This window comes from Chiroxiphia lanceolata, chromosome 3, assembly GCF_009829145.1.
Source record: "Chiroxiphia lanceolata isolate bChiLan1 chromosome 3, bChiLan1.pri, whole genome shotgun sequence".
Taxonomy (NCBI): domain Eukaryota; kingdom Metazoa; phylum Chordata; class Aves; order Passeriformes; family Pipridae; genus Chiroxiphia; species Chiroxiphia lanceolata.
Window position 1 is genome coordinate 69,320,733 of NC_045639.1, and position 26,307 is coordinate 69,347,039.

The 26,307-nt window shown below is 41.9% G+C and overlaps 1 protein-coding gene across 4 annotated transcripts in view; it reads left to right on the forward strand.

Annotated features, from left to right (window-relative positions):
• FYN (FYN proto-oncogene, Src family tyrosine kinase) overlaps positions 1 to 26,307 on the forward strand; it is a 143,521-nt gene that overhangs the window by 88,077 nt on the left and 29,137 nt on the right. For all 4 annotated transcript variants that reach the window (XM_032682669.1, XM_032682665.1, XM_032682667.1 and 1 more), the window contains 5 exons: positions 13,582 to 13,839; positions 14,403 to 14,499; positions 19,326 to 19,424; positions 20,527 to 20,630; positions 24,840 to 24,989. In XM_032682669.1, the coding sequence (XP_032538560.1) occupies positions 13,593 to 13,839; positions 14,403 to 14,499; positions 19,326 to 19,424; positions 20,527 to 20,630; positions 24,840 to 24,989 (697 nt within the window). In that variant the 5' untranslated portion in view covers positions 13,582 to 13,592. The remainder of the gene's footprint in view (positions 1 to 13,581; positions 13,840 to 14,402; positions 14,500 to 19,325; positions 19,425 to 20,526; positions 20,631 to 24,839; positions 24,990 to 26,307) is intronic.

The following is a 26,307-nucleotide window of genomic DNA, read 5'->3' on the forward strand; positions in this document are numbered from 1 at the left end:
GCTTGTGGACCACCCAGTGATTTATGGGCTCCAATGCTCTCTGGACCACCAGACAAAGAGCACCATTGTAGATACTCCTGCATGTTAAATTGAGCAAATGTCCACTTTGGCAAACTTCCACACTTGATTCTGTGTGACTAACAGGATCTTCAGATGGGTTTTTGAGCTTGGCAAATGCACCTTCGTTCGCAGACCAGAATTAAAGTACAGTTTCTTTTCCTTAGCATATGAATCTTTGAGAAAGAATGACAGAGAGAGTGAGAAAAACAAAGAAATCAGCCTTCCTCTGGCTTTAGGGAATAGGCTATTAAATAGAGTTAGGATCTGCTGTTTTGGTTACTCATTGCATAACAGAAAACCAGATTGCAGGAGACTCACTCATCCCCCTGAAGATGCCTCCAGAGACAGTGCCATGCCCGGTGGATACTTGTTTAGCCTTCACGTTGCCTTAGGCAGTCTATTCCAGGTTGTTTTGCTGTCCTTGCCAATGGAAAGGATTTTCTTCCCTGACACCTAGTCTAAATATCCACAGCTTCCAGTTAGTCCATTATTTCAATGTGACTTCCTGCTTCTTCCAGTTAGTCCATTATTTCAATGTGACTTCCTGCTTAGGCCATGAAGGTTTAAAGTAGGAACTCCTATATTCCTATAGCTGCGCTGAGAAGATTTCAGTAGCTTTAAGCTAAAGGACCAGATTGTGGACCTGTAGCTTAGACTCACTACACATGACCATACCTTGCAGATCATTCCCTGACCGGTATGTGCAATGACCTCAGGTTCATGATGAAATAAAATTATCTCTTCTACTTGTCCTCAGATATGGACATAAAGCTTAAAAATAGATCTACCATATGTTTAGTGATACTTAGGTATTTTGAACAATGTGAAGGGCCCTCTAGCTGTTTGCTGGCTTCCTTTGGAAAATTCTCACTAACCCAGCAGAATCTATTTTTCATGGCTTTTTAAGCCCAATTTTCTCTGACTAGCGGAAGCGACCTTCCATCATGATTGTTCCTACCACCTCTTTTTTAAACTCAGAGTCCCAACTCTTGAAGCATCTGGGATGTTCTCCCATGTTTATTGTTGGCTCATCCACCTCCAGACTGTGATATTCTAATTCAAGCAGTGCAGCCACCTAAGAGTCAGGGCAGACTATTGGAGTCAATCACCAAAAATGAAAACTCATCAGTTCTACAACCATACACACTGATGCAAAGACAAAGAGGACCATACATGGAGGGGAGAAGGTGTCTGTCCAGTATTGTGGTTTTGTGTTCCTCTATTGCTGCTGCTGCTATCTTGAATTGCTAGTATCTTTTCATGAGGGAGAGAGAGACAGAAAGACAGAGAGAGACAGAGAGGAGCAGGCCTTTTTAGGCATAGGTCCATGTGTAGCAGTTTTGGTAGTACCTCTTAGAGTTCCCTGAGGTAGCAGCAGGAGGTAGGCAACCTCACTGGACTTTGTGGTACTGCAGGGTCCACTCTGAGCTGAGCAGTATTGATCCACCTTTGGAGGCAGAGGGACTTTGCTGTGGTTCACTGGTCTGCAGCAGAAGCCAAAGAAACAGAAAGTATCTATTCTTTCTGCTCATATTCTTTTGGATTCTGCCTCAATTCCCTTCCTTACTCGTCTCCTGCTCTGGTGATTGCCCCATCCAGGTTTGTGTAGGTTATCTCTGCTTCTAGGGGCATCTCTCAACTTTTTGGCACTCAGGAGTGTATGTGGTTAAAAGGAAGTAGAGACTCACCATAGACTTCCTAGAAGTCATCCCAGGTAGCACAGTTGCAGCCTGTGGTAGAACATGGGGAACTGTAGTTTATAGGGTAGTTGGCAATAGAGAGTTGAAAATCCCTGATCTTAATGACCTCATGGTTGGACTGTGTGCATCAACACTGACACTCTTCTGTAAGAGGGAATGCAAGGTTAGGAACTGAAAAGAAAATGAGTGATGCAGATGCACTCTCACCACTTCCCACCTGCAGACTGATGTTCACCCAGTCTCTGAGCAATGACTACTCTCAAAAAACTCAATTTTTATTGCTGAGCACAACATGATATGGTATAGAATATCCCTTTGGTCAGTTGGGGTCAGATTCACCAGCCGTGTTCCCTCCCAACCTTTTGCCTACCCCCAGCCTACTTGCTGCAGTGCCAGAGAGAGAAACAAAGAAGGTCCTGATGCTGTGCAAGCTAAAGTAGCTAAAACATGGGTGTGTTGTCAACATGCTTTTGGTCACAAATCTAAAGCACAGCAGAGTTTGGAACGCTGTGAAGAAACTTAACTCCATCCAGACCCAATACACAATCCTAAGCTGTCACCTAGCAGTAAGCTGTCATACACTGAAACCACAGTGGCAACAGCTGGGTTTGAGAAAACAGGTCTCACTAAAGCACTTTTTTGTTTGCGAATGTGTAAGTGCGGGCAGAGTTTTTGCGTCTTCCCGTTACTGATGTAGTCAGTACCATCAGCACTCTGGTCCCTTACTGGCCTTTGCCACAATGTGGCTGCCACCCTGTTTGGGGTCTCCACCTGTAAATGTCTTTGCTGTTGTATATGGAGCCAGCTACAATGATGGTGAAAAGACTGGGGGTTTCTTTGTGAGATAACCACAGGCAAATTTTTGCTTGTGTTTTTGAAGGAGGATATTTTTAACCTGTTGTAACTGGACAAAGAAGGGATTTAAATAATACTTTTAAAATATTAACAGTAGCAATCTTGGTGACATGAGAGCACCTTGGGATGGGAATGGGTCCTGAAAGGGTCTCGAAGGAAGTCATCTGCTGATGTGAGACTCAGCTTGCTCCCTTTTTCTTGCCGTCACATCCTCCAAGGTCGTCATCACAAAACAAATCAGACAAGGCTGAGAAGAGGTTAGTTTCATTTGTGCATGGGCAAAGGGGGGTGGGGAGGGAGCAGTGAGGGTTTTTTGGGAGAAAATCTTTTTCTATGCCTCTTTCCTAGTCTACAGTGGCAAACACGCAGAACTTCTATACTGCTTCCTTCCCTTTTCCCCTCTTCCTTCCCTGCCCATCCTGATTCACATTTTGCACTCTTCTCTGTGCTGCTCCCATACTGCAGGTCAGATGAACACCCATTAATCCTGGGCAGATTCTAAAAATAAGAACTGAAAGAAAAAATATCAGAACAGTGTGAATCAAACTGCAATCATCTTTCTGTTCTCTTAATGGGAGAAAATAAAAGAGGAAATCAGTGGAGACACTCTTTCACTTCTTCTCTTTCCAAGACAAAATTATTCTGGCATTTGCAGCAGTTTTCCCTTGATATAGGTTTTCTAATTTATACACTTAAAAGGCACTTTACAATTTAGGTGCATTAGCTCAAAATGCTTATGCAGACCATTCACCCACTTCTCTCTGCTTGTGAATAGAGCTGCCATAAGCAGCCTGATGAAGGAGGAATGTAGCTTGAAATCACGCTATTGAATTTACATGGTGCTCTCGTGTTACTCCAAACTAAGGACAGACCCATCCTCTGGGGGGTTTAGCTATAGAGTAAGCAGTGTGTTTACTGTGTGTAGCTGCTGCCTTTAGCTGTTAATTTCAAAGCTTCCTTTACCTCATTTTAAGCATAAAAAAAAATCCTTTATGCAGCTTTGAGTCTGACTTGCGCTTTGGCTTACGAGCATAAAACCTGCAGGCCTTCCTTCTAAAGTTAGCTATACATAAGCTTCTTTCTTTTAGATTACAAATGAAGTTTGGATGTTAGTGGGAAAAGAAAAAGACACAGAAGGACCTTTTCTCAGAACTGCTCTTCCTGTTCTGTGTTTTTCTAGGGCATCTTTTTCTTAAAGTAATAAAAGCCCTGAGACAGTACAAGGCATAACTCAGTTACTGCAACTTTAAGAGACTGCAGGGTGAGCCTCTGCTTTAATTGCTTCTTGTGTTTTGTTCTGGTTTGGTTTTGCTGAAAGGGATGTATCACAGAGAGTGGAAGAGAATTCACTGTGTTTTGAAAAAGATGAAGCCATGACATTCACAGATTCAGCTGGCAAAGAAGCCACAGAAAACCAAAGGGTGGCAACATGTCCCTTTGAGGGCAGTTTGGAGGGTTTGTCTTCTCTTTTTGGATTGGGGAGCTTTCGATTACGGCTGCTCAAATGGCCACATTGTGCTAATTCAGCTTCCTGTGGTCTTGCCAGGTGACCTCTTCACCAGCCAGTCCCACCACCACAACTGTCCCTCAAACAACCACGTACAGACATGGTTATTGTCCCTCCTGCCCAGCTGGAGCACTGACTTCCTTTTTCTTCTCTAGTTTGTAAAACACAGCTCATATAGCTATGTTGTTAATAAATAGATCATCTGGGTTGTAATAAATCTCTTGCCAGAGTGGGATCATATCCTCTCACCGGCAGGGTGATGGATCTGTTTGTCAAGACATTCATCGCTCTTTCTTTCTGGCATTGAGTGGCCACCCGCTCTGCCCCATGGACAGCTGTGCTCACAGCCTCTGGCAGAAGCCGAGGATCTGGTTGTAGCTCACTGAAATCCTTCAACACCTGCCTTCTCTTTGCCAGTCCTGACCCCCAAGGCTGGCTGAAATTAAACAGCAAGATGAAGCCCAAACCTTCCATCTTTCATAACTGACTCTTAGTTCAGGTCCCAAAGAGGAAAAAGAGGGAAGGCAAGCACAGGGCTATACTTCACAGACACGTGTTACAACTTAAATCTTGTCTGTAGTGTCAGGAAGCTGTCATTTCCAGGGCTGCGTCCCCAGTCACTTGGTAACAGGGAGAAACAGCAGGGCAGAATATGGCACTTCAAAGCTCCTTGCAGGATCTGCTCTTCTCGTGGTAGCAGGATCTGCTCCTTTTCCTGAACTGCTTCTGCCACCATTGTAGAAGATTTCCAAAGCAGCTGTATGCTGACAAGAAACAATAGTAGGAGCACTCCAGCACTGTAAAAGACATTTTCTTTGAACCAGAGCACTATGACAGCAGGAACTCATCTAAGACTGCTCTTCCTACTCCTCCAGCCACAGATATTCCATTGACACTGGGCAGTAGCCTGACTTTTGACTGCTGCAGATGAACAATTAAACAGCTGGGATTTTTATGGTCAGGCTGCTAAAGCAGAATCTGGGAGTGAAGCATTAAAGGACTCCCTTAAAAAATCAAATTAATGCAGCCTCGGAATTTTTCAGTGCTGTTTTGAAACATACTTGACTTGAAGTTTTGCCCTGGTGTTTCTGGCTTTTTGTTCAGAAATATCACATAGTGTATGTGAGATTTTCTGCATATCTTTAACAGTCAGAGGACATCCAGTGGTAGTACTGCATCTGATTTACATTTTTTAATGCTGTCTGACGGGTGTGGTACACATGTAGATTTGCAAGAATTCTACACAAATCTCCAGCTTCATTCAAGGCTGAACCACGTTATCACATCACAATAAAATTATATTCTTTCTAGATCAGACATTAGTATAAAAATGATATGTATGTATACTAGCCTGCAACCCACAAGCCTGAGAAATAACTAATAACACCCAAAAGTTTGAATTATTTTGAAGTATTTGTTGTATCTTCCTGACGTGCTTTATGATTCCTAAAAATTGTGGAATCACTGGTTAAGCTGGAATGAACACAGTCCTCTGAAAGGTACCAGAGTTAATAGATAAAAACAAAAATAATTCAATAAGTTTTGCAATTTTATTCCATCTGTTTCATTTGAGTTGGCTCAAAACTGACGCAGTATTAATTCTGAAAATCCAAAATGCTCCCATCAGCATAGATGTGAGTCAGAGAGAGGTCAGCAAGCAGACAGCATGAGAATTACTGACCTACATAGGACTAGTTTTAAGTGCCTATTTGTTGCCCAACTTCGAATGCCTTCCTAGCAACTTGTAATATTCAAAGTGGGTGAGTGAACCTTCTCGGAAAATTATGGGGTTTAATGTGTCTCAGGCTTGTGTTTCAAAATACATATTCCATCACTTTCTCTCTAGGGAGCTACTAATAGTGGCATGGAAAGTAAGACATTTCAACTTCAGGGTAAATTTCTGTGTTGATTATTATCCCTATCCAGCCTGCAGGAGGAATTCCACAGAAAACTAAAATCTCTTTAAAAATTCTTGTAGTTCTTTCTCTTGGAAAGCCTTTTCTGTCCTTCTTGCATCTTCTCAGTAACTCGGAATGTTGCATTTTGAATATAAAATCCTACTGTAGCTCATAAAATTGGGCTTATTTGATGTCACAGTCTGTTAGTTCTATGGTGCTTTCAGCAAAACATAAAACACCAAAAAGATGTCCCTTAGAGAATCTATTTTTCACAGCCATGCTGGATGCATCCCTTGGTGTGATTAATAAGCATGTTCACCACAAAGACTGAATAAAAGCCAAGGATTCTGTGCTTCTGATTCTCTTTTAACATAACTATTTCTTAACTCAGCCTCCCTGCTGATGCTTTCCAGACAAGATTTGTAGGATTTGGTCAGAAAAAGACAGTTGATGGTTACCAGTCATCCAGCCTTTCCCTTTCATGTCTTTCACTGAAAGAAGCTGTCTTAAAAATATCCCATCAAATTTCATTCCGCAGAAATCCAAGAGGAAGGAGAATGCACCCTACTGGGTCTGAACCTGCTCCACATCTCTTCAGCAGTTTGGACCCCTCTCCCATGCTGGTCCCCTTTCCTGTGCGAGGAGTTCAAGAACAGAGGCTATGGCATGGATGAAAAGGTGCAGAATAGACAGATTTTTCCCTGCATCTCCCTGTACCTCTCAAACATTTTAGAGCCTATCTTCTTTTGCAACTCTAAAAAAAGCAGGTTCTGAAAAGGCACCATAATTCAGCTGTGAGTTGTAAAATCATAGAATCATAGAATCATGGCATGTTAAGGGACTGGAATGGACCTTAAAGATTATCTAGTCCCAATCCCCCCTGCCATGGGCAGGGACACCTCCCAATAGACCAGGTTGCTCAAGACCTTATCCACCCTAGGTTTGAACACTGCCAGGGTTGGGGCATCACAACCTCACTGGGCAACCTGTTCTAATGTATAACCACCCTCACAGTGAAAAATTTCTTCTTAGTATCTAACCTTTTGATTTGTACTCATTACTCCTTGTCCTATCACTACAGTTCCTGACAAAGAGTCCCCCTCTGGCTTTCCTGTAGAACTCCTTCAGATACTGGAAGGTTGCCATGAGGTCTCCACACAACCTTCTCTTCTCCAGGCTGAACAGCCCCAACTTTCTCAGCCTGTCTTCGTAGGGGAGGTGCTCCAGTCCTCTTATTAACTTCATGGCCCTCCTCTGGACTTTCTCCAACAGTTCCTTGTCCTTCTTATGTACTGTACACAGTACTTCAGGTGAGGTCTCACAAGGGCAGAGTAGAAGGGGAGAATCACCTCCCTCAATCTGCTGGCCACACCATCCTGGATGCAGTCCAGGATTCTCATGGCTTTCTGGGCTGCGAGCGCACATTGCCAGCTCATGTTGAGTTTTGCATTAACCATCACCCCTAAGTCTTCACAGGGCTGTTCTCAGTCACATCTCTGCCCAATCTGTAGGTGTGTATCTGGGCTTGCCCTGACTCAGGTGTAGGATCTTGCACTTAGCTTTATTGAACTTCATGAGGTTCACACAGTCCCACCTCCCAAGCCTATCAAGGTCTCTCTGGAGGCATCCCTTCCCTCCAGTGTGTCGACTGCACTACACAGCTTAGTGTCCTGATGCTCTGAAGGAGTGAATTTACACCAGCCTTTCTCCCATCCATATGCTTACAGAAGCAGAAGCTACACTAAGTAGAGGTTAATCAGTACTTTTTGCTTTTCAAATATTACATGTTATAGCTTTTAAAATAGAAGTATAAAAAAAAAAGAATTTTCCTGGTATTCCTTGACTTTTCCTAGGATTTGATTAACTAGCAGCGGACTGCTTTTGTTTCTGTAAATGGAGCGGATGTCTGGCTTTGCTGAATGTTTCAGTTTTGGCTTCCATTTTGTATCAAAAACCAACAGAAAAACCAAAGGAGGTTGATTTACAATAACAAGAATGTTAATACATCTCCTTAGCCTTACCCAAAAGTAATTAAAGTGCTATGATTATATAAATAATTAATAATGATATAATGAATTTTATATCTTTGTCAACTAATATTTTGACCATGTAGGAGGAAACTACTATTCTGGTTAAACTCATGTTGGATTGCTTGCAATGTAAATGTTGGAGTCCAAGAAATATAACAAGGGCAAGAAAGGAGACAAATAACATAATGTTTATTTTCATTTGTCACTAAGGAAGTCTCAAAAAACATGTAAGTGAGGGTTTTTTATGTTTTCATGAAAACACATGTTTTATATTGCCCATAAAAACACAACTTTAGAATAAACAAATTCAGCTTGCTTACATTAGAAAAGTTTTTTTAATTAGACCAGTTACATACCTTTTTACAATCCCAGTGTCAAATTACGATAATTCTGCATGACCCATAACTCACACATCTGAGAAATGCTGCCTTTCTTAATGAAAATGTAATAAAAACTTGTTCCTTTACTGTAAGATGCACAGCATGTTGGATGAACAACATTGTGTGCTCATCTCTGGAGATTTTAGTGTAAAACAACTCCAGATTTTGTTTGGTGATCTCAGAGCTGGCTGAATAACTTCAGCCTTCCACAGTTCCAAATGCTGACATGCAGGGAGATGAGACTTTTGGATATTAAAAGCCTGCTCTGTGATACTGAAGGAGATTAGTTTTTGGAATCCATTCATTAACACAAAGGCCAATGCTGAATGGAGGTTATATTTATTGTCTATGAAACCCCTGAGTAAGCTGAAATCACTTTAGGCATGTACGTGCATACATGTATTCTCTCACATTTAGCCAACTCCCCATGATGCTGTTTCTTTGAGCCAGGAACAGACAACTTTCAGAGACTTGGCTTGAAAAGATGTGTGCATGTAACACCCTCTGTCACATTTTGCAAGAGGCTACAGTCAAGCAGTCTTTATACTTGGATTGTCTAGACACTGTGACAGTGGGAGGGGACAAGTGAAAGAAAAAGCCCATTTTGTCAGTCATTCTCTTTGCATCTCCTTCCCTGTGTGCTGCCGTTGCCAGCAAAAAGCTAAAGCAAGCAGAAATCGAACAAAAATCAAGAAACTGATAATTCACTGGTTTACTATACATATCATTCCTAGTAAAAAAACCCAAACAATTTTTTTGGAACTACAGTACATATGTATACCATTTCCTTGTTTATTCACTTTTTTTCAGAATTAATACTTTGAGCAGTTTTAGTTTTGCAGCTGATTTGTCATTTTAACTTTTTCCTCATCAATGTGTAAATGAGGTGTGTAGGGCTGTCTTGTCAGCAGTTGTAAATTTGTATGTGAAATATACCCAGATTTCAGTGGGGATTTCTTTTCCTGCTCAACTGAATCTTAGTGAATGAGCAACGAGAAAACTCCTTTCCCTCCCACTGCTCTCCCAGATTTCATGTTTCCTATCTCTTTTTTTCTTTCTTTTGTACTTTTTTCCAAGGAAGCACATGGGGAAAAATAAGAGAAGAAACAGAGCTGGGAGGGGAAAGGGAGGAGGTGATAGAATTTCACAGGGACATAAGCCTGCAAGCCATCAAAGAGGCTGTGAGATTCTTCACTGCTTTAAGGTGAAGCGTGTTGCAGCACTTGCACCTTTTAACCAGTCTGATTTAATGGCTCATTCTTCCCTCTTCAAATAGTCAGCATCTCTTTCTGCCTTTCCTTTTGAGTTGGGATTTCTCTCGTGGTATCTCACATGCAGCATTTGCTCTTTGCCCATGTTTTGCTCTCTGCGCACCACAGCCATGCTTTCACAGAGGGTCCCAGACTAACTCTTCCTGCCCAAAGCCTCCTGGACACTGCCCATGCTATAGCAGTGAGATGAGCCACCACCACACCAGGTTCTTGTCTTCCATATGGTCCTGCTTCACTTCCTGGCGCTGCCCGTGGTTTTGAGAGGAACCAGGAAAACTTCACCTCTGTGTGACATCTCCAAACAAAGGGTTTCCAGAGCCAGACCATCCTGCTGTTGAAATTGTAAAAGCAGTAGACGTTATCTCCGCAAGCAGTTTTTCACAGCTGATAGATATGAAGCCAGCTGGGCCACCTCTGCACCTGTTGTGGTCCCTGTGGGCTCACCTGGAGTCACTACTGGTGCTGGGCATGCACAGTACTCTGCACCTCCATTCCAACCCAGCTTCCAAGGCAATCACAGGCTGGAGGCCCACACAGCTGCCACAGCAGTAGCAGCAGCAGTGTGTTTTGCAGCCTCCAGGCTGCAAAACCCTTTCCTTTGTCCTGTTGCTTTAGTTTCTTGAGGGATACCCACATGTGCCACCTCTTGCTGCAAGTGCAGACTCAGGAGTCCATTTTCCTGTTCTCCTGAAAAAACTTAAACATTTTGGTGAGGGAACCCTGCTGAGTGGATATGGTGTCTTCAAGGTAAAAAAGAAATGCAAAAAGGGCACTTTTAAGTTAGAGGAAGAGAGGGTAGACTCGTGCTAACTGCAGGCAATACAGGTAAGGGAAATGCAATAAAATTTCAGAATCACAGAATCATTTAGGTTGGAAAAGACCTCTGAGATCATTGCATTCAACCGTTGACTGATCACCACCTTGTCAACTACACCATGGCTCTAAGTGCCATGTCCAGTCATTTCTTGAACACCTGATGTCCAGCCTGAACCTCCCCTGCCACAGCTTAAGACTATGTCCTCTCATCCTGTCACTAGTCACCTGGGAGAAGAGGCCAACCCCCACCTGGCTACAACCTCCTTTCAGGTAGTTGTAGTGGGTGATAAGGTCGCCCCTGAGCCTCCTCTTCTCCAGGCTAAAAAACTCCAGCTCCCTCAGCCTGTCCTCGTAGGACTTAAGGTCCAAACCCCTCACCAGCTTTGTTGCTCTTCTCTGGACTTGCTCCAGCACTTCAATGTCTTTCTCGTTGTGAGGGGCCCAGAAACAGACACAGACACAGAAACAGACACTTGAGGTGTGGCCTCACCAGGGCTGAGTACAGGGGGACAATCACTGCCCTGGGCCTGCTAACCTGATACAAGCCAGGAAGCCATTGGCCTTCTTGGCCACCTGGGCTCACTGCTGGCTCATCTACAGCTGCCTGTTGACCAGCACCCTCAGGTCCTTTTCCACTGGAAAGCTTTCCAGACACACTTCTCTCAGCCTGTAGCACTGCGTGGGGATGTTATGGCTGGAGTGTAGGAGCTGGCAATTGGTCTTGTTGAACCTAATACCGTTGGTCTCAGCCCATCAGTCCAGCCTGTCCACATCCCTCTGCAGAGCCTTCCTACCCTCCAGCGGATCAACACTCCCACCCAACTTGGTTTTGTCTGCATATTTACTGAGGGTACACTCGATCCCCTCATCCAGACCGTCTGTAAAGATATTGAACAGGACTGGATCCAATACTGATCCCTAGGGGATGTCACTAGTGACCAGACATCAACTGTTTGCAACACCAGTCACCATCACTCTCTGGACCCGGCCATCCAGCCAGTTTTTTATCCATTGAAGAGTGCAGCTGTCCAGACTTTGGGATGCCAGCTTTTCCAGGAGAATGCCATGGGAGACACTATCAAAGGTTTTGCTGAAGTCCAAGTAGACAACATCCACAGCTTTTCCCTCCTCCACTAGGTGGGTCACCTGATCATAAAAGAAGATCAAATTGGTCAGGCAAGACCTACCTCTCCTAAACCCAAGCTGCCTGGGCCTGATCCCTTGGTTGTCCTGTATGTGCCGTGTGACCACACTCAAGATGATCTGTTCCATAACCTTGCTGGGCACCAAGGTCAGGCTGACAGGCCTGTAGTTCCCTGGATCCTTCTTCCGTCCCTTCTTGTGGAGGGGCTTCACATTGACCAACCAAAATGGTGGTTGTTTTTCTGAACAGGCTTGTAGAATAACTGGAAGTGTCTGCAAATTTTAGAGAATACACTTCAACAGAAGTGTTCTGCTTTTTAATTAGGCAAGGTTAGAGGTAGGAAACAGGTATCCAGACTGTGGATTGTCACAAACAAGCAGGGAGCTGCTGCATAATTTTTCAAGCATTAGCACTCATGAAACGTGTTTTTTCTGAATCCCATGAATTTGTCAAAACCAACTTCCTGTGTTAATGTTGGGGTAAGACATCAAAAATAGCCAGCCTGGCAGCTACAGAAAAATTAGGAAATTTAAAAAAACATAGGCTTTTTATTTACCCTAAGTGACAGATATGGGCTGAAATCTGAAAGAGAAATATGGGGCAAAAAAAATGTACTTCACTACACTTTTTTTCTTCTGTTCTCTGCATTTTCTCTCTGTCTATTTATATATTCTGGAAAAAGTATGTCTAATAAGTCTAGTTTCTTGAAGATTTTTCTTTTGTTACTGCTCTTCCAGCCTCAGTGTTTAGAGTATGTTGGTTTTGCACCAGGTTACATCTAAAGAGTCACTATACTGGTTCAGATCGAGGATGCACCCAGGCAAATATCTGATTCCCTAGATTAATCACACCCAGCTTCAGAAACTCAGGTTTTGTGCCTAGGATCAACTTGAGTCAATAGGAAAGAGTTCAGTAATCCCAACACATGGCTTATAAAATGTTAGAGCTAGCAGATTAAAGGCAACACCAGGTAACAGGACTAACCTCCTTTCAGGACTGCTTCTAAGATGTGGCGAATCACCCTCTGTCTCCTTCTATGTGGAGAGAGACAGGACCTAAAATTAAGAGAGATTAACCCAGGCTCTGGTAATGCCCCATGACTGTGTGGAACAAGAGGTTATAAGAATTAAAAAAACTTAGAGCAACCTTTTCAAACACTCTTGTTTTCATCCTTTCCAGGATCCAGACTTTGAGATGCTCTTCATTTGACATATTAATTCTTCTGGAACTTTCTCTAGTTTCTTAATGTGTGTACCTTTGGCAGCCCCACCTTCTGCTATCAGTAGGTTCTAGCCTTCAGTTTGTTACTGCATAAAAGGGCGCTTCCTTTTGTTTTAGTTCTGTCCTCTAATAGCTCCCTACTACTTTCTTGTGCTGTAGTAACTTGGTGCACTGTGACTGCTTTTCTGCTTGCCATGCAGAGCTCCAGCAATGGAAGAAGATTGTATTGTCTTTAGATGAAGTCTGCTCCTGGGTAGTTGGCAAGGTCAAATATGAACCATGAGCCAAGTGCCTCATTCTGTGTGGTGGGGGGCAGATTTGAACACCTCAAGCTGCACTTTTTGGCTGAGTCCTTTGCCTGTCAGTCATACCCTCCTGATGAAGAGTGAGCAAGAGGGATTTCATCCTCTTTTGCCCACTGTGCAAGCTATTGCCTGGCAGGGCTTAGCAGAGATCTGCCATTACCCTAAGAGCAGGCAGGACCCTCTTCCCCAGGCGTCAATGGGAAACTACCAAGAGGGAGATTTTGTGTGAGCTTTTTTCCAACATGTTACTGTTTATATTCAAACCACTGCAGGGTTTTTTAAAGGTGCTTAACTTTTGAGCAGTGAACTTAATTTGAGCCTCATCATATGTGTGTTTGGGGGAGATCTGGTGAGCATCAACATATAAACACCTGTCCTTCCCTTCCTCTCCTAGGATTTTAGATAATGGGCTGTGTGCAATGTAAGGATAAAGAAGCAACAAAACTGACTGACGAGAGGGATGGCAGTTTAACTCAAAGCTCAGGCTACCGCTATGGGACAGATCCCACTCCGCAGCACTATCCTAGCTTTGGTGTGACTTCAATCCCAAACTACAACAACTTCCATGCCACAGGAGGCCAAGGACTGACTGTGTTTGGTGGAGTCAATTCTTCCTCTCATACAGGGACCTTGCGTACAAGAGGAGGAACAGGTGAGTTTGAAAGTCTTATTTTAGTTCTCTTAGTGAGTGTCAATCATGTGCCTACAGCAGAGACATGACTGTCTCAGCATGCTGCTTTTGGGGAGAGTTATTTCATGAAACAGTGTAAAGAACTGAAGTAGGGGTGTAGTTGAGTCTTCATCCTTACCTTTGCTAATTTGCAGGTGCTAGTTCACTTGCGAGGTGAGAAATTATGTGTACTTACCCAGTTTGGCTAACTGCCTCATCACTCTAGCAGGCAATGGAAAGTGTGGGCTGAGCCACCTCAAATTGTTAACAGGAAATACTTGGCATGGCTATGTCTACACTCTCTCCTCAAACCCCCTTTGCCCATTTGGGGTTCTGTGACTGTACAGAGTGAAGGAAGTAGAGTGCCTGCTGACTGCGTAAGACAAGAGGAATTAGAATGATTGTTCAAAAAGTAGGAGGGTTTAGTTTATTTTGCTCTTCTGCAACCTGAGTAGCTTACATGTTGCTTAGCCACCTCATCTCTCCAGGTTCCTTTCTCTCCTGCTTTTTGTGATAGAGTATAATGCACCTATCTTTTCCTTTAGGTGTAACTCTTTTTGTGGCACTTTATGACTATGAAGCAAGAACAGAAGATGACTTGAGTTTTCACAAAGGAGAAAAATTCCAGATACTTAACAGCTCGTAAGTTTTAGGCTGGGAAATTAATACTTTCAAACCTATAATGTTTACAATTATGTTCGCTTATGTTATTTTTAAAATTTGATGTTGGATATTCAAGATATGGAGGGATTTTACTCTATGCTTACTTACTTGTCCTTGCATTTAGTGCACTTTTGCAAAGTGCTTTATTGTTACGGGAAAAAAAACTTCAACCACATGCAGCTTTACTTCAAAAATAAGTGTGAGATTGTGTGATTCACTGCTTACATTTTACAGTAACCCCACATTCAGAACTGAGACTACCAGCTCTGTACTTTACCAGTAGCCACAGAAGTTTTGCAAGGCATGTGCTAACACTTTTTGCAATCTGATGCAAGTATCTCCACATAGAAATGAGCTAAAAACTGATTCACAAAAGAGGCATTATCCAGACTTGCGTGCCAGATTTAAAAGCATTTTTTTTTCCTCTTAAAGGTAGGTCATGCAGTCAGAACACATTAGGAAGTTCTGTTACCATTGCACAGTTGCATCTGACATGAAAACCACACTTCTATCCTGGAAATCATCAAGTTAAAATTAATTTTATCAACTGCCCATAGAAAAAAAAATCCCTTAGCAACTTAAAAATAACATCTAAAATTCACTGTGCTACTGACCTATATCTGAACATCTTGTAATTCTTGGCTAAGAACATAAAGTGGCAGGCTCTGTGTTATGTTCACTATTGCTATCATGAAGAAGTAAAAATGGGTTAGCAACAATGTCACTTTCTAAAGGCTTTGTGATATTGGTCTCATCTTTTTTTCTTACACTGTGTGACAATGAGGCAAATCCATCCCTGGTGCAACTCCTGTTAATTTTAATATAACAACTGCAGGGTTGGAGTTGGCTCAATGTACATTGAAGTTAAAAAAAAATCAGGTAATTCTGTGGAATATTTCATGAAGCTGAAGGGCTTTGAAGTAGATGAAAGCACAGAAACTTCAGTTATGACTAGTAAAGGGAGCAGGAGTTTAAAACCTTTCTACTTCTAAATCAGTGCTTGAAAACAAACCCTTTTTTAACCTATCATCCATTTTTGTTCACATTGCCTGCTGCTTTCCTAACCTTGTACAAACTATGCTATAACTTGAAACAAGAAGAAGTTCCACACATTATAAATACATATGCCAGTTGATGAAATCAGGGGATGCTCACAGGGGCTTGCAGGGCAATCATCCTTGAAGTCGGTGAGACAGAGAGATTCTCCTACATGTGGGTGGCTGCAGTACATGCATTTTGATGCAGGTAATTACTACCTGGAAGAAGGTTTTCTAACAAAGGGAGAAAAACCAAACATCCACTGATTTTCCTGTAGGATATAGAAGTTCAGTATCCATTGTAGTCAGCTCTGCATTTAAACATGGACCTAGCCACACTCCTGGAGTAGTGACATCCAGGCTGGGGACCTCCAGAAGGCTGTGTTTCTCTAAGAATGCTTCCTCTCTTCACTTGTATCAGAAATTATATGAAAGCCCATTTTTTATGTGTCTGCCAATGGTGCTTGCAAACAGAAAGCATATATGTGCATAAAACTAGTTTGTCTGGAATTTTTGGAGGGGTTTGGATTTTTCTTTAGTGCTCAACAAATTTGATTTGTGCTTTGAAGTAAACATTCAGGGCAGCAATACCTGAAATGGCATACAGGGGGTATCCCCATGATTTGAAGTCAGAAATTATACTAGAGGCAGTCGGGGGGGGGGGGGGGGAAGGTACTTGCAGAGTGGTTCAGAGCAGAGTCTAACTTTGGGGCTCCAAAACACTCAGCTATGCCCAGCATCCCCACCGCCACTCCCACACATCTGTCTAGCCCCATTGACTAATTTCCTCCTACCTCAGCTGCATGTCTAAAATTAAGAGCTGTGAAAAAAGCCTGCATTCCTCCTTTCTGGCAATGCTTTGAGAGATTTAAGCTTCTCTATCAAAGCGGAGGGGGTTGTTGCTGATTTTGTCATCATCTACGGGGCTGCTTTTCCCCTCCCTAGATATGACAAAATGCCTCCATCTAGTGGACTCTCTGTACAGTAAGGAGAGGAAATGGAATGGTACAATTTATCAATCACAGTATAGCACATTGTCTCAGAAATATTCTACAGCAGCATATGGGGGAAGGGTTAGCATTTCAGCTGGTAAAATTAGGGATGCAAACAGATAGGGCTATTTGTCTGCCACAGTAATGCATACAAGGTGTATTAAAATAGTGTCAACTGCCAGCCTCTACAAAAGCTATTTATTCTTCACATTTTTTGAACTGTAAAATTGGAAGCAGCTCCTTTTTGACTAATCACAGCTGGTTTTTAGTTGTTTTCCTTAGAGTTCATGCTCCTTCAAACTGTTAAAGAAAGTGGAGTTGAAAATTTTAAGTAAGAACCCACCTTGTCACAACCTTTCTCACCAGTAATAGCTTAGACAGTGTGTTTTCTGTAACTGCTTGCTTCCAGAAGAGGCTGAATTCTCCAGCCACATTTGATAATAGTGCTTTATTTAGTGAACAGAATTCTGGTTTACAGAGAGGGAAACTGTGAAAGAGTTTCTAAGCAGTCCAGAAATAGAAAAGAAAATGCTTATTATTAGCGGTAGGAGTTAAATACTGGTGAATCTGGTGCTGAGAATGAAAGACAAATTGCTAAGTCCCAAAGTCATTGCATCCTGTAAAAAGCTAAAAAATAAACTTCTCTTAAAGCTGCACATCTGTGCTGGTTTAAAGGTAAACCAGGAGCAGAAATGAACCCAACTCCAAAGAGATTATAAGTCAGAGTTACAATTTAATAAAAATAATACCATAAATACAATTATATGGACAAACAATTGGTTTTAACCCACAAAACCCAGATGTATAACCCAGCACCCTGGGACACGAACAGAGTGGTATTCATTGGCCCCTGTGCTGAGCCCCACGTGGTCCCCCTGAGTCCAAAGTAAAAGGAGAGGGAAAACCTGTTGGTGAGAGTTCTGGTTGCAGTCTGGTCGAGAGCGGTGATCGCAGTCTGGTCGAGAGTGCTGTCGCAGTCTCATAGAGGGTGGTGATCGCAGTCTGGTTGAAAGTGGTGGTCACAGTCCAGTCGAGAGTGGTGGTTGCAGACCGGTCGAGGTTCTGGTTCTCCTCTGGATCTAACGAATGGTACCAGAAGTCCCAAGACCCCAAGATTATATACACTCATGTTCAGGCATGAGTGCCCAGTATCTCCCCCAGGGTGGGGAATTCCACAGTGGCTGATTGTAAGTCATGGTTGTGTGGACAGGAGCATCCTCCTATCTCACAGGCCTCTTAACACCCATCTTATAGCCTGTGGGGGCCAGGTGTGCTCTGGACAGCTGCTGCAAGTCATCTATGGTTAACAGTTTCTGGTAAATGGCATGGAGGGTGTAGAATACACAGTTTAGGTTACACCCACACAGTGATGAACTGGTCCCAGCAGTTCTAACTAGGACAACATCCTACAGCAGCACACATTGAAACGCAGTACCAGGTCCCACTGTGCACACCAGTGTAAGACAAAAATTCATGCTAAGCCTATGGAACGCTGCCTTAAGATACTCCTGCATGAACCTCTTCACATTTAAATGTTGTGAGTCCCTTCCAACTCAGAACGTTCTGTGACTCTGCAATATTTTTTGTAAGTATTTGAAAAAACAGCCTAGTCCTTTGCTACTTCAGATACCTCCTCCAGGTAGCCAGCAGAGGGAATCAAGTCAGTGAAGTGTGCTCCTTAAGGGCCATCTAAAATACCGTGTTGATAGATGGCTTTTTGATATCTTTGGGTTTCAGGTTAATTATGCTCATAGAAGTTTAAAATTAGCAGTGAATGTGCTGTGACATAGTGTCATGGTTTAACCTCAGACAGCAATTCAGTCCCACCCAGCAACTCAGTCCCACCTAGCCACTCTCTCGATCCCTCCCATGATGGGATCTTGGAGAGAATTAGAATGGTAAAAGTGAGAAAACTCATGGGTTGAGATAAAGGCAGTTTAATAGGTAAAGCAAAAGTCATGCTCACAAGCAAAGCAAAACAAGAAATTCATTCACTGCTTCCCATCAGCAGACAGGCATTCAGCCATTCACCAGGAAAGCAGGGCTCCATCACTCATGATAGTGACTTCGGAAGACAAGCACCATCACTCTGAATATCCCCACCTCTTCCTTCTTCTTTTCCCAGCTTTATATGCTGAGTAGGACACCATATGGTATGAAATATTCCTGTCATCAGTTGGGGTCAGGTGGCCCAGCTGTGTCCCCTCCTAACCCTTTGTGCACTCCCAGCCTCCTCGCTGATGCGGTGGGGTGAGAGACAGGAGGCCTTGATGCTGTGTAAATTCTGCTCAGCAGTAACTAAAACATCCCTGTGTTATCAACAGTGTTTCCAGCACAAATCCAAACCATAGTCCCATACCAGCTACTATGAAGAAAATTAACTCTATCCCAGCCAAAACCAGCACACGGTATTCATCTTGGCAATTTTCCTATAAGCTCTCTCAAGGGTCTGTATTAAAATAATTGCCATGGAGACAGTTTTCAGTATTCTAGTCCAAATCCAGCCTGCACAAACCTGATTTTACTGGGCTGTTATGCCTCTTTATACCATTATGCTACATTTGGAAGGCTACACTACTAATCACTGCTGAAATAATTACAGGTATAAAGAAATATGTTTATTATTTGGGTTTAGATGTGAACAGCAGTCTTGGAAGCATGCTGGACATAAAGAGATGAGTTGCTGTGGCTTCTTATACCACACAGTTAACAAAGTCAGATCATTGTCTTTACAGCTGTGTCTCACTCTCACTTCTCCTCACCTCTGTTTCTGCAGGGAAGGAGACTGGTGGGAGGCCCGTTCCTTAACAACAGGCGAAACTGGTTACATTCCCAGTAATTATGTGGCTCCAGTTGATTCCATCCAAGCAGAGGAGTATGTTTTCTTTTTTGTTGTAAAGACCCATTAGTGCTGTATAAGTAGGTGTGAGGAGTTGGTTTTGATTGATTGCAGTGATTTTTCAGATTACTTACATTATGTTTATTCCAGTTCTTAACCGCACTGATAAATAATTAGGTAATTAGTAACAAAAGAAGCACAAGCTCAGTGCTTTTTCAATGTCAAAACAAAGGAAGAAAACCTAAAGGAACATAGGTCTGCTTCCTTTTTTCAGGTGTCGACTAATTTCAAGCTTTAACCAAAAGGTGCCTTTGCTTTTCCTGAACCAACTTGTAAAAATATTTTGAGTCAATTAGCGTGCAAGTCAGCTGCATGTCTATTAAAGAGGGCACATTGCATCAACAAATACAAATCCTACGATAGTAGGATGCCTGCAACACATGCAGGAGGCAGCATAATGAGGACATATCTATGCAAAGAAAATGAGTGATGTGTGTATCCATATTATTTCCAAAAGAAGAGATACAGTGGAGGAGCTTATACAGCTGAGCAGGCGCTGGTGTAGTCTGCACTTCAGGTTGATTGTGAAACAAAAAAAACATTTGCTGCAGGAAAGAAAAAAGGCAGTAACTCTGAAAGCCTCATAGAGAACCACAGTAAAGTGGTTACATCTGGTCCTTCTGCTGAGGTTTTAGAGCTGTGCTTCAACAAAAATATTGTCTACTAATACATCACTGTATAAGTCAAATATGTAGCTTATAGCAACATCTGTAAAAATACTGGTCTTCAGCAGCCACACAGTTTTTTGCCCTTTACCTTGTCTATTCCTTCCACCCACCAAGTCTTGGTTTCTGTTTGTCCAAGTCTTGCCTTTTTCGTAGGATACCAAGCAAGCATTCTTAGCAACTACTGATTACAGGCTTAATGGAAAGTGCTACTGCATAACATATGCAACATTTACTACACTGTTTGTCACACTGGCTTTCCACCATGCTAAAAGAGACACAGTATGACAAAAATGGTTGACTACACTTGAGTAACCATAGTTTCCACAAATAATCCTCCATGTTTGAGATCTGTGACACTAATTAATAATGCTATGTGGCATTTGTCTTACTATTTCTGATACTTCCCTAAGGTGGTACTTTGGCAAACTTGGCCGAAAAGATGCCGAGAGGCAGCTGCTGTCATTTGGAAACCCCAGAGGTACCTTCCTGATCCGGGAAAGCGAAACTACCAAAGGTAGGCTGGCCAAAGGTATTCTGATAACAAATGAGACAATAAACAAGAAAAATTATGCTAAGTGTGTGACGTATCATTTTCAGTGGTATGAAGGTAGGGATAAGAATCATCTTGCATGTATTTGTGGATGTCTGGATATCTTAGGTCTTAGAATGAGTGTTTAAAGCAAAGAACAACCCAAGTGCAACCTATGTCACGCTCAACCCATGGTATCCACAGTGCAAGTCACACAGTGTGATCCTTTGAAATTCTGTATCCTTGGCTGGTGGGGGAAGAAAAGGAAAAAAAATTATTTAGCAGTTTTAAATTCACATATTAACAGAGAAAAAACTTGAATATATTTCTAATTAATATATTCATAAAGTGTTCAACTATATCTATTCTGTTGAAGTCAAGTGGAAGGATGTATTCTCCTCCTTCCCTCTAAAAATATTGAAGGAGTTCCAGTTTTCTTGATGGATGCTATTTTTGCTTTTACATTTTGTTCGCCAGGCCTGTCAACATCTTCTTCAAAAGTTTCACATATATGAAAAGATCTCTCTAACTCATACAACTATTGAGGAGAAAACTGCAACTAAGTAAAAACAAACCTGACCATTTCTCAATTAATCAGCAGTCCAAAACAAAAGCTGTGGGAGGCGTAAGTCACTGGAATTAATTCCATGCAAGTTCTGAAGTCTAATGATGGTTCACGTGCTTAAAGCACTGACTTGTCAGTGCTTTGATCAGAGCACACTGTCAGCTAGACTTAGCATGCAAAGTGCTGGAGTCATGGCTAGTTGAGGGGTTTAAAGGAGAGAAGCAGTACTTCCCACTCCCCTCTACTCCACCTATCTTCAGATGCTGCATTCTGTCATCTAAAATTGTAAGTTTTACATTTTTGACTCTTGTAGTCACTGGATTCTTCCTTTGCTGCCTATAACTCTGAAGACTGTTTCTGATACAAAATCTGAATAGACAGACTGTTGTTCCAGACAGCCAATTTCTTGTCACCGCACAACTTAATCATGCTTCACGGAGCAGTGAGGCACTCTCACCAGGAGCAAGACAGGCTCTAACTTGCTCTTTTTCTGCAAATAGCCTCCACCTGTTTTTTTTCACCAACAGTTGCTATGATGTGTGTGAGGAACAAGTCTTCATTCCACTCTGCCAAGTTTAAAAACTCGCTCGTATATGCAGCCATGGATCCTAAAAACAAACACAACACTGTTTCTCTAAACCACATTATCAGTTTAGTCTGGTTTTCCCATTTTTTATACTGTGATAGGGGATATATTTTGCAGGGCTGTTTACTCAGCTAAATCAGGGCTTTTTTCTGTGTTCTTGTGAGACACAAAAGCATTGGGGAAATGGAGTAATTCATCATGGATGAACTTAGAGCAGCAAGTTTCATTTCTCTGCATTTGAACTTAAGGCTTTCTACATCTTCAGGCTAAGTTTTCTTCAAAGCCATTGGAAAGAATCAAACATGCATGGTTTTTGTCAAAAATGCCTATTTCCTTTCTCATCCTTGTTGTGTTTCAGTATGTTGTTAGAAAAAAACAGCAAGCTTGTTGTTCACGAGAGAGAAAAAAAATTGGTCGGGTGGCCTTAAATGGTGTGTTCTGCCATTAGTCTTCTTGAAATGCTTTACTCCAGCTAGTCGTCTTGGGCTTGAGGCAGGAATTGTTTTGTGACCTAGAATTGTCCCTTCTGCTTTAAATAATAGCAATAATAAAATTATACAGGATCATGTTAAAAAGTATCATTGTAGATGATTTCAGCGTGAATTTAACCTCCCTTGATCAGGGTTGTCTTCTCTTCTTGCTTCCAAAATAAATCAGATGGAGCTGTCTTTTCATTTTTTCAATGCCTGACTACCCAGGTACTTCATCAGCTCTTGTCTGTATAACCTTTCACCTGGTTTCAATAGCCACTCTTCAAGGCTGTCTGGTTTTAGGTTTGGGGTTTTTTTTAAATTCATTAGTATGATATATCGTAATGTCATATTTCTATCCCAAATTTTTATTATGTGTATCTCTTAATTTATCATCAGATAATATCATGTAGTATAAATAACCAACAGCCTAAATAAATGAATAATGAAATCCATCTTGGTTCTTGTTTTTGTCTGGATTTGAACTAATGCTCCAGTCCTGCAACTTGATCTGAGGTCAGCGGGGGTCCACAGAGGGCCACCCACACAGCTGTGATTGCAGACCTGGAGCCACAGACTGTTTACATTTTCTGAAAGAATCTAAAAGAGTGACCAGATAGGCAGGGAGCGTGACTAAAGAAAATACAGCTGCTGCCAGTGAATCAAAACTCACAAATGTGGACACGGAGAACACTGCCTGGAAAATTCTGAAAGGAAGCTGACAATGTACAACGCAGAGTAGTGGTACAAAGCATGCACAATATGTGCTTGCAAATCCTCAAGAAGCTTTGAACTCCTAGTTGAAAAAGAGCTGACAGAACTACTAGTTGAGGTGTACTGACTCAGTAACAGTATTGACCTCAGAAAACTGTCCTAAACAAAGAGTATTTTTCTACACTTAGAAGGTATAGAATCACAGAAGGGCTTGAGTTAGAAGGGATCTTAAAGATTATCGAGTTCCAACCCCACCAAAATAAATAAATAGAAATAAAATATAAAAAATAGTAACCCACCATCACTTCTTTAAGGGTGCCTCCCATTCACTTAAACCAGAATCATCTGTTTAAGTGCTGGCTCTTTTCCTCCCAAACAGAAGGCAAACAATAGGGAATTTGAGAAGTCCTTGGAGTCAGGGTAAAGACATTTTACTCACCACAGCTCCCTCGGCAGTGAGCCACCCACCAGTGCAACCTATTGCAAGTTAATGTGGTCAAGGAAGCTTCTTCCTGAGGAGATATCCAGGAAAGACATCTTACACCAGGGCCACCTTTCACATTGTACAAAACTGTCTGCTGGTGGTTTTTCTTTCCTGCACTTAGCTGACGCGGTTACCTGTGAAAGTAGCAGAGGCTCTGGAAGGAGGACCTTCCTGAGATCTCTGTAGCTGCCAGTTTTCTCTTTTCCTTTTAATGCCTGAATTCCTCTGAGTAAACACAGTATTTAGCTGAGCCATGAGTGTAGATTTCTCTTCTCCACTGCCTTTGAAATGGCCATGATTTTGTTCAGAAGCTGCATTATGCTGTAAAAAGTGGCTTTGCTATTGACACCGTAGAGAACCAACGTGTGCCACTCTATGCAGAATAGGATTGTCCTTCAAGTAAGACACCTGAATGTGCAGTGTCCTCCGTAGGTGGCTTGAGCTCCTTTTATAGTCAGCAGAAAGCTGGGGTTCTGCTCAAGTACCCATGACTGCAGACACCACATTGCCATAACACTCATAGAAACTAGGCTGGCATTCAGCTGCCCAAATAGCACCAGAAGCTTGTGTGTGGGCATCTAAATCAAGCCCATAGCCCACCTGCAGAGAAGCTACCATTACACCTAAATCTACTGAGGTTCCTTTGCCTGGTCGTGAGTATCCAGAGACATTTGAAATGCCTTCAGGGTATCAACACGGATGGAAAAATGTGACAGCCTGTGGGAAAACTGCCAAGCAGCATGTCCTGAGGCATCTCGCATGGCACTTAATCCCTGTGCTTCAGCATCTGAGTCCCACTAGTAAGCTCTAAAGCCCCTTCATGGATTTGGGAAGTTAAACATGCAGTTCTTGCAGATCTCCTGGTGCACAGTTTTCATTTAGTATCACCTTCAGAAGACTATGGTGTACAAAGTATGCTTATTTGGTTATTTAATGCTTATAAAGAAGTTTGGTATCCATCTAGGTAACAAAACTATACACGTATGAAGTCATTTTCTCCAGTGCTTCCTATGAAAACTTGATATTTACCAGCCACTGTCATTTACATTAAGTGTAGTATTTCCAGTGTAACCTGAAACTTAGAATAGAAAAAGTAAATTTAGCAGCCTGAATCAATAAATGTTAAAATGTGAGTTTTCATTTATCCAGAAGTCCCAATTTCTTTCTAGAACATCGTGAAAGGAACGTGGTGTGAACATCCTAAGATTTCTCTGACAGTCATTTCCTTGTGTTAAATTAATCTGTTCTTTTTCAGGGTACAGTAAGCGTTTTTTGGAAGCAATTTCTCTTTCACTTTGTAACAACTGACCAGGAAACAAAATCTTTGTGACTAAAAGCTAACTACAATTTTTGGTTTCTCCTTTGCTTGGAACAGGTGCCTATTCCCTGTCTATTCGAGACTGGGATGATATGAAAGGAGATCATGTCAAACATTATAAGATTCGTAAACTTGACAATGGTGGATATTATATCACAACTCGGGCACAATTTGAAACTCTTCAGCAGCTGGTTCAGCATTATTCAGGTAATTTTTCAGATAATACATGGCACTCTGAAGTATTTTAAAACAAAAGTGTTTGCTACTGAGCTGATGTATGTGTAAGATACCCTAAAGAGTCATTTGAGCTATGAGTCTTGGTTGTTCCATTATCCCTTTCCCATTGCAGTTATAAATGGCTTTGAATGCTGTTCACAGTGTAGTGGCAGAGCTTTTAAAACCTAACGCTTACTGAGGTAAAGGTTTTGTCTGCTCTTCTTCTTCTAAGCAAACAGAATTACTGAACTTGACTTGCATATCTCAGAGCATGAATTCCCTGTGAATAAGTGAGTGCTAATACGTACCATTTTGCAGCACACTATTGCTAATAAAGCAAATTGGGAATTGCATTGTGGAATTCAGTCACTGAAAGCAATGACCAAAAGGTTTGCATGTATTACCTGAGTCAAATTTTCCTGCTTGAATTTTGTTCAATGTGCACAGTACTAGCATTTAAATTATAATTGGTCTAATTTAAAAAATAAATGAGGCAATGTGGGTGTTTCTGTGTGCATACTGTTTGTGTCCACCCACCAAGCTTTTTTTTTTTTTAATTCCTGTAATTAAAATGTGGCATGCACTATTCCACCCAAAAGTGCATCCTGCTGTCACTGGTGATTAGTGTACAACAGATGCAACTTTAAAGGCCCCTAAGCCCCTGCATAGGACAACTGGTTCTTACACAGAAGACTGCCATGCTTCTTTTTGAACAGAAATTTGTATTTTGAATTATTTTGCTTTTTTGTTTTTTTTCCTTTACTTTAGCTTTTCATAATATTAACAGATGACCCAAAATGCTTGCTGCTCAAAAACTTTTCATAATTTTACTTGGAAAGTCAACTTCTCTGTGGGGCATTTTTTCTGTATTCTTTATATTCTGTCTGCTGTATTCTTATGCTATTCATACTAGACATCTGGCTGTCTTCTCCACCCAGTTTCTGATGGGTACATGCTGCCAGGGAGAACTACTAGTTGTTTCTGGTGACTCTACTTTAAGCTAAATGAGGCATAAAAACTCACATGTAAGAAAGATAATTTTCAACCCCAGTTGATATATGTCAACTTTTAGTTTTCTCTGGTCAGCTTATTTGAGTGTATTTTCCATGCAAATATGCAGAAACAAATAGATCTAGAAACAGCCATTTTTGTGCAACACAGAGGCATAATCAGTAATATCCAGATAGGGTAGCTCTAGAGGCACGGTACAGATCAACACTCTAGAGGTTTCATCTGCTGTCTCCCAGATCCAGGCAAACAAGGAGCCCTCAGTCTACACAAGCCCCTGCTGACTTAAAACATAAAGGCT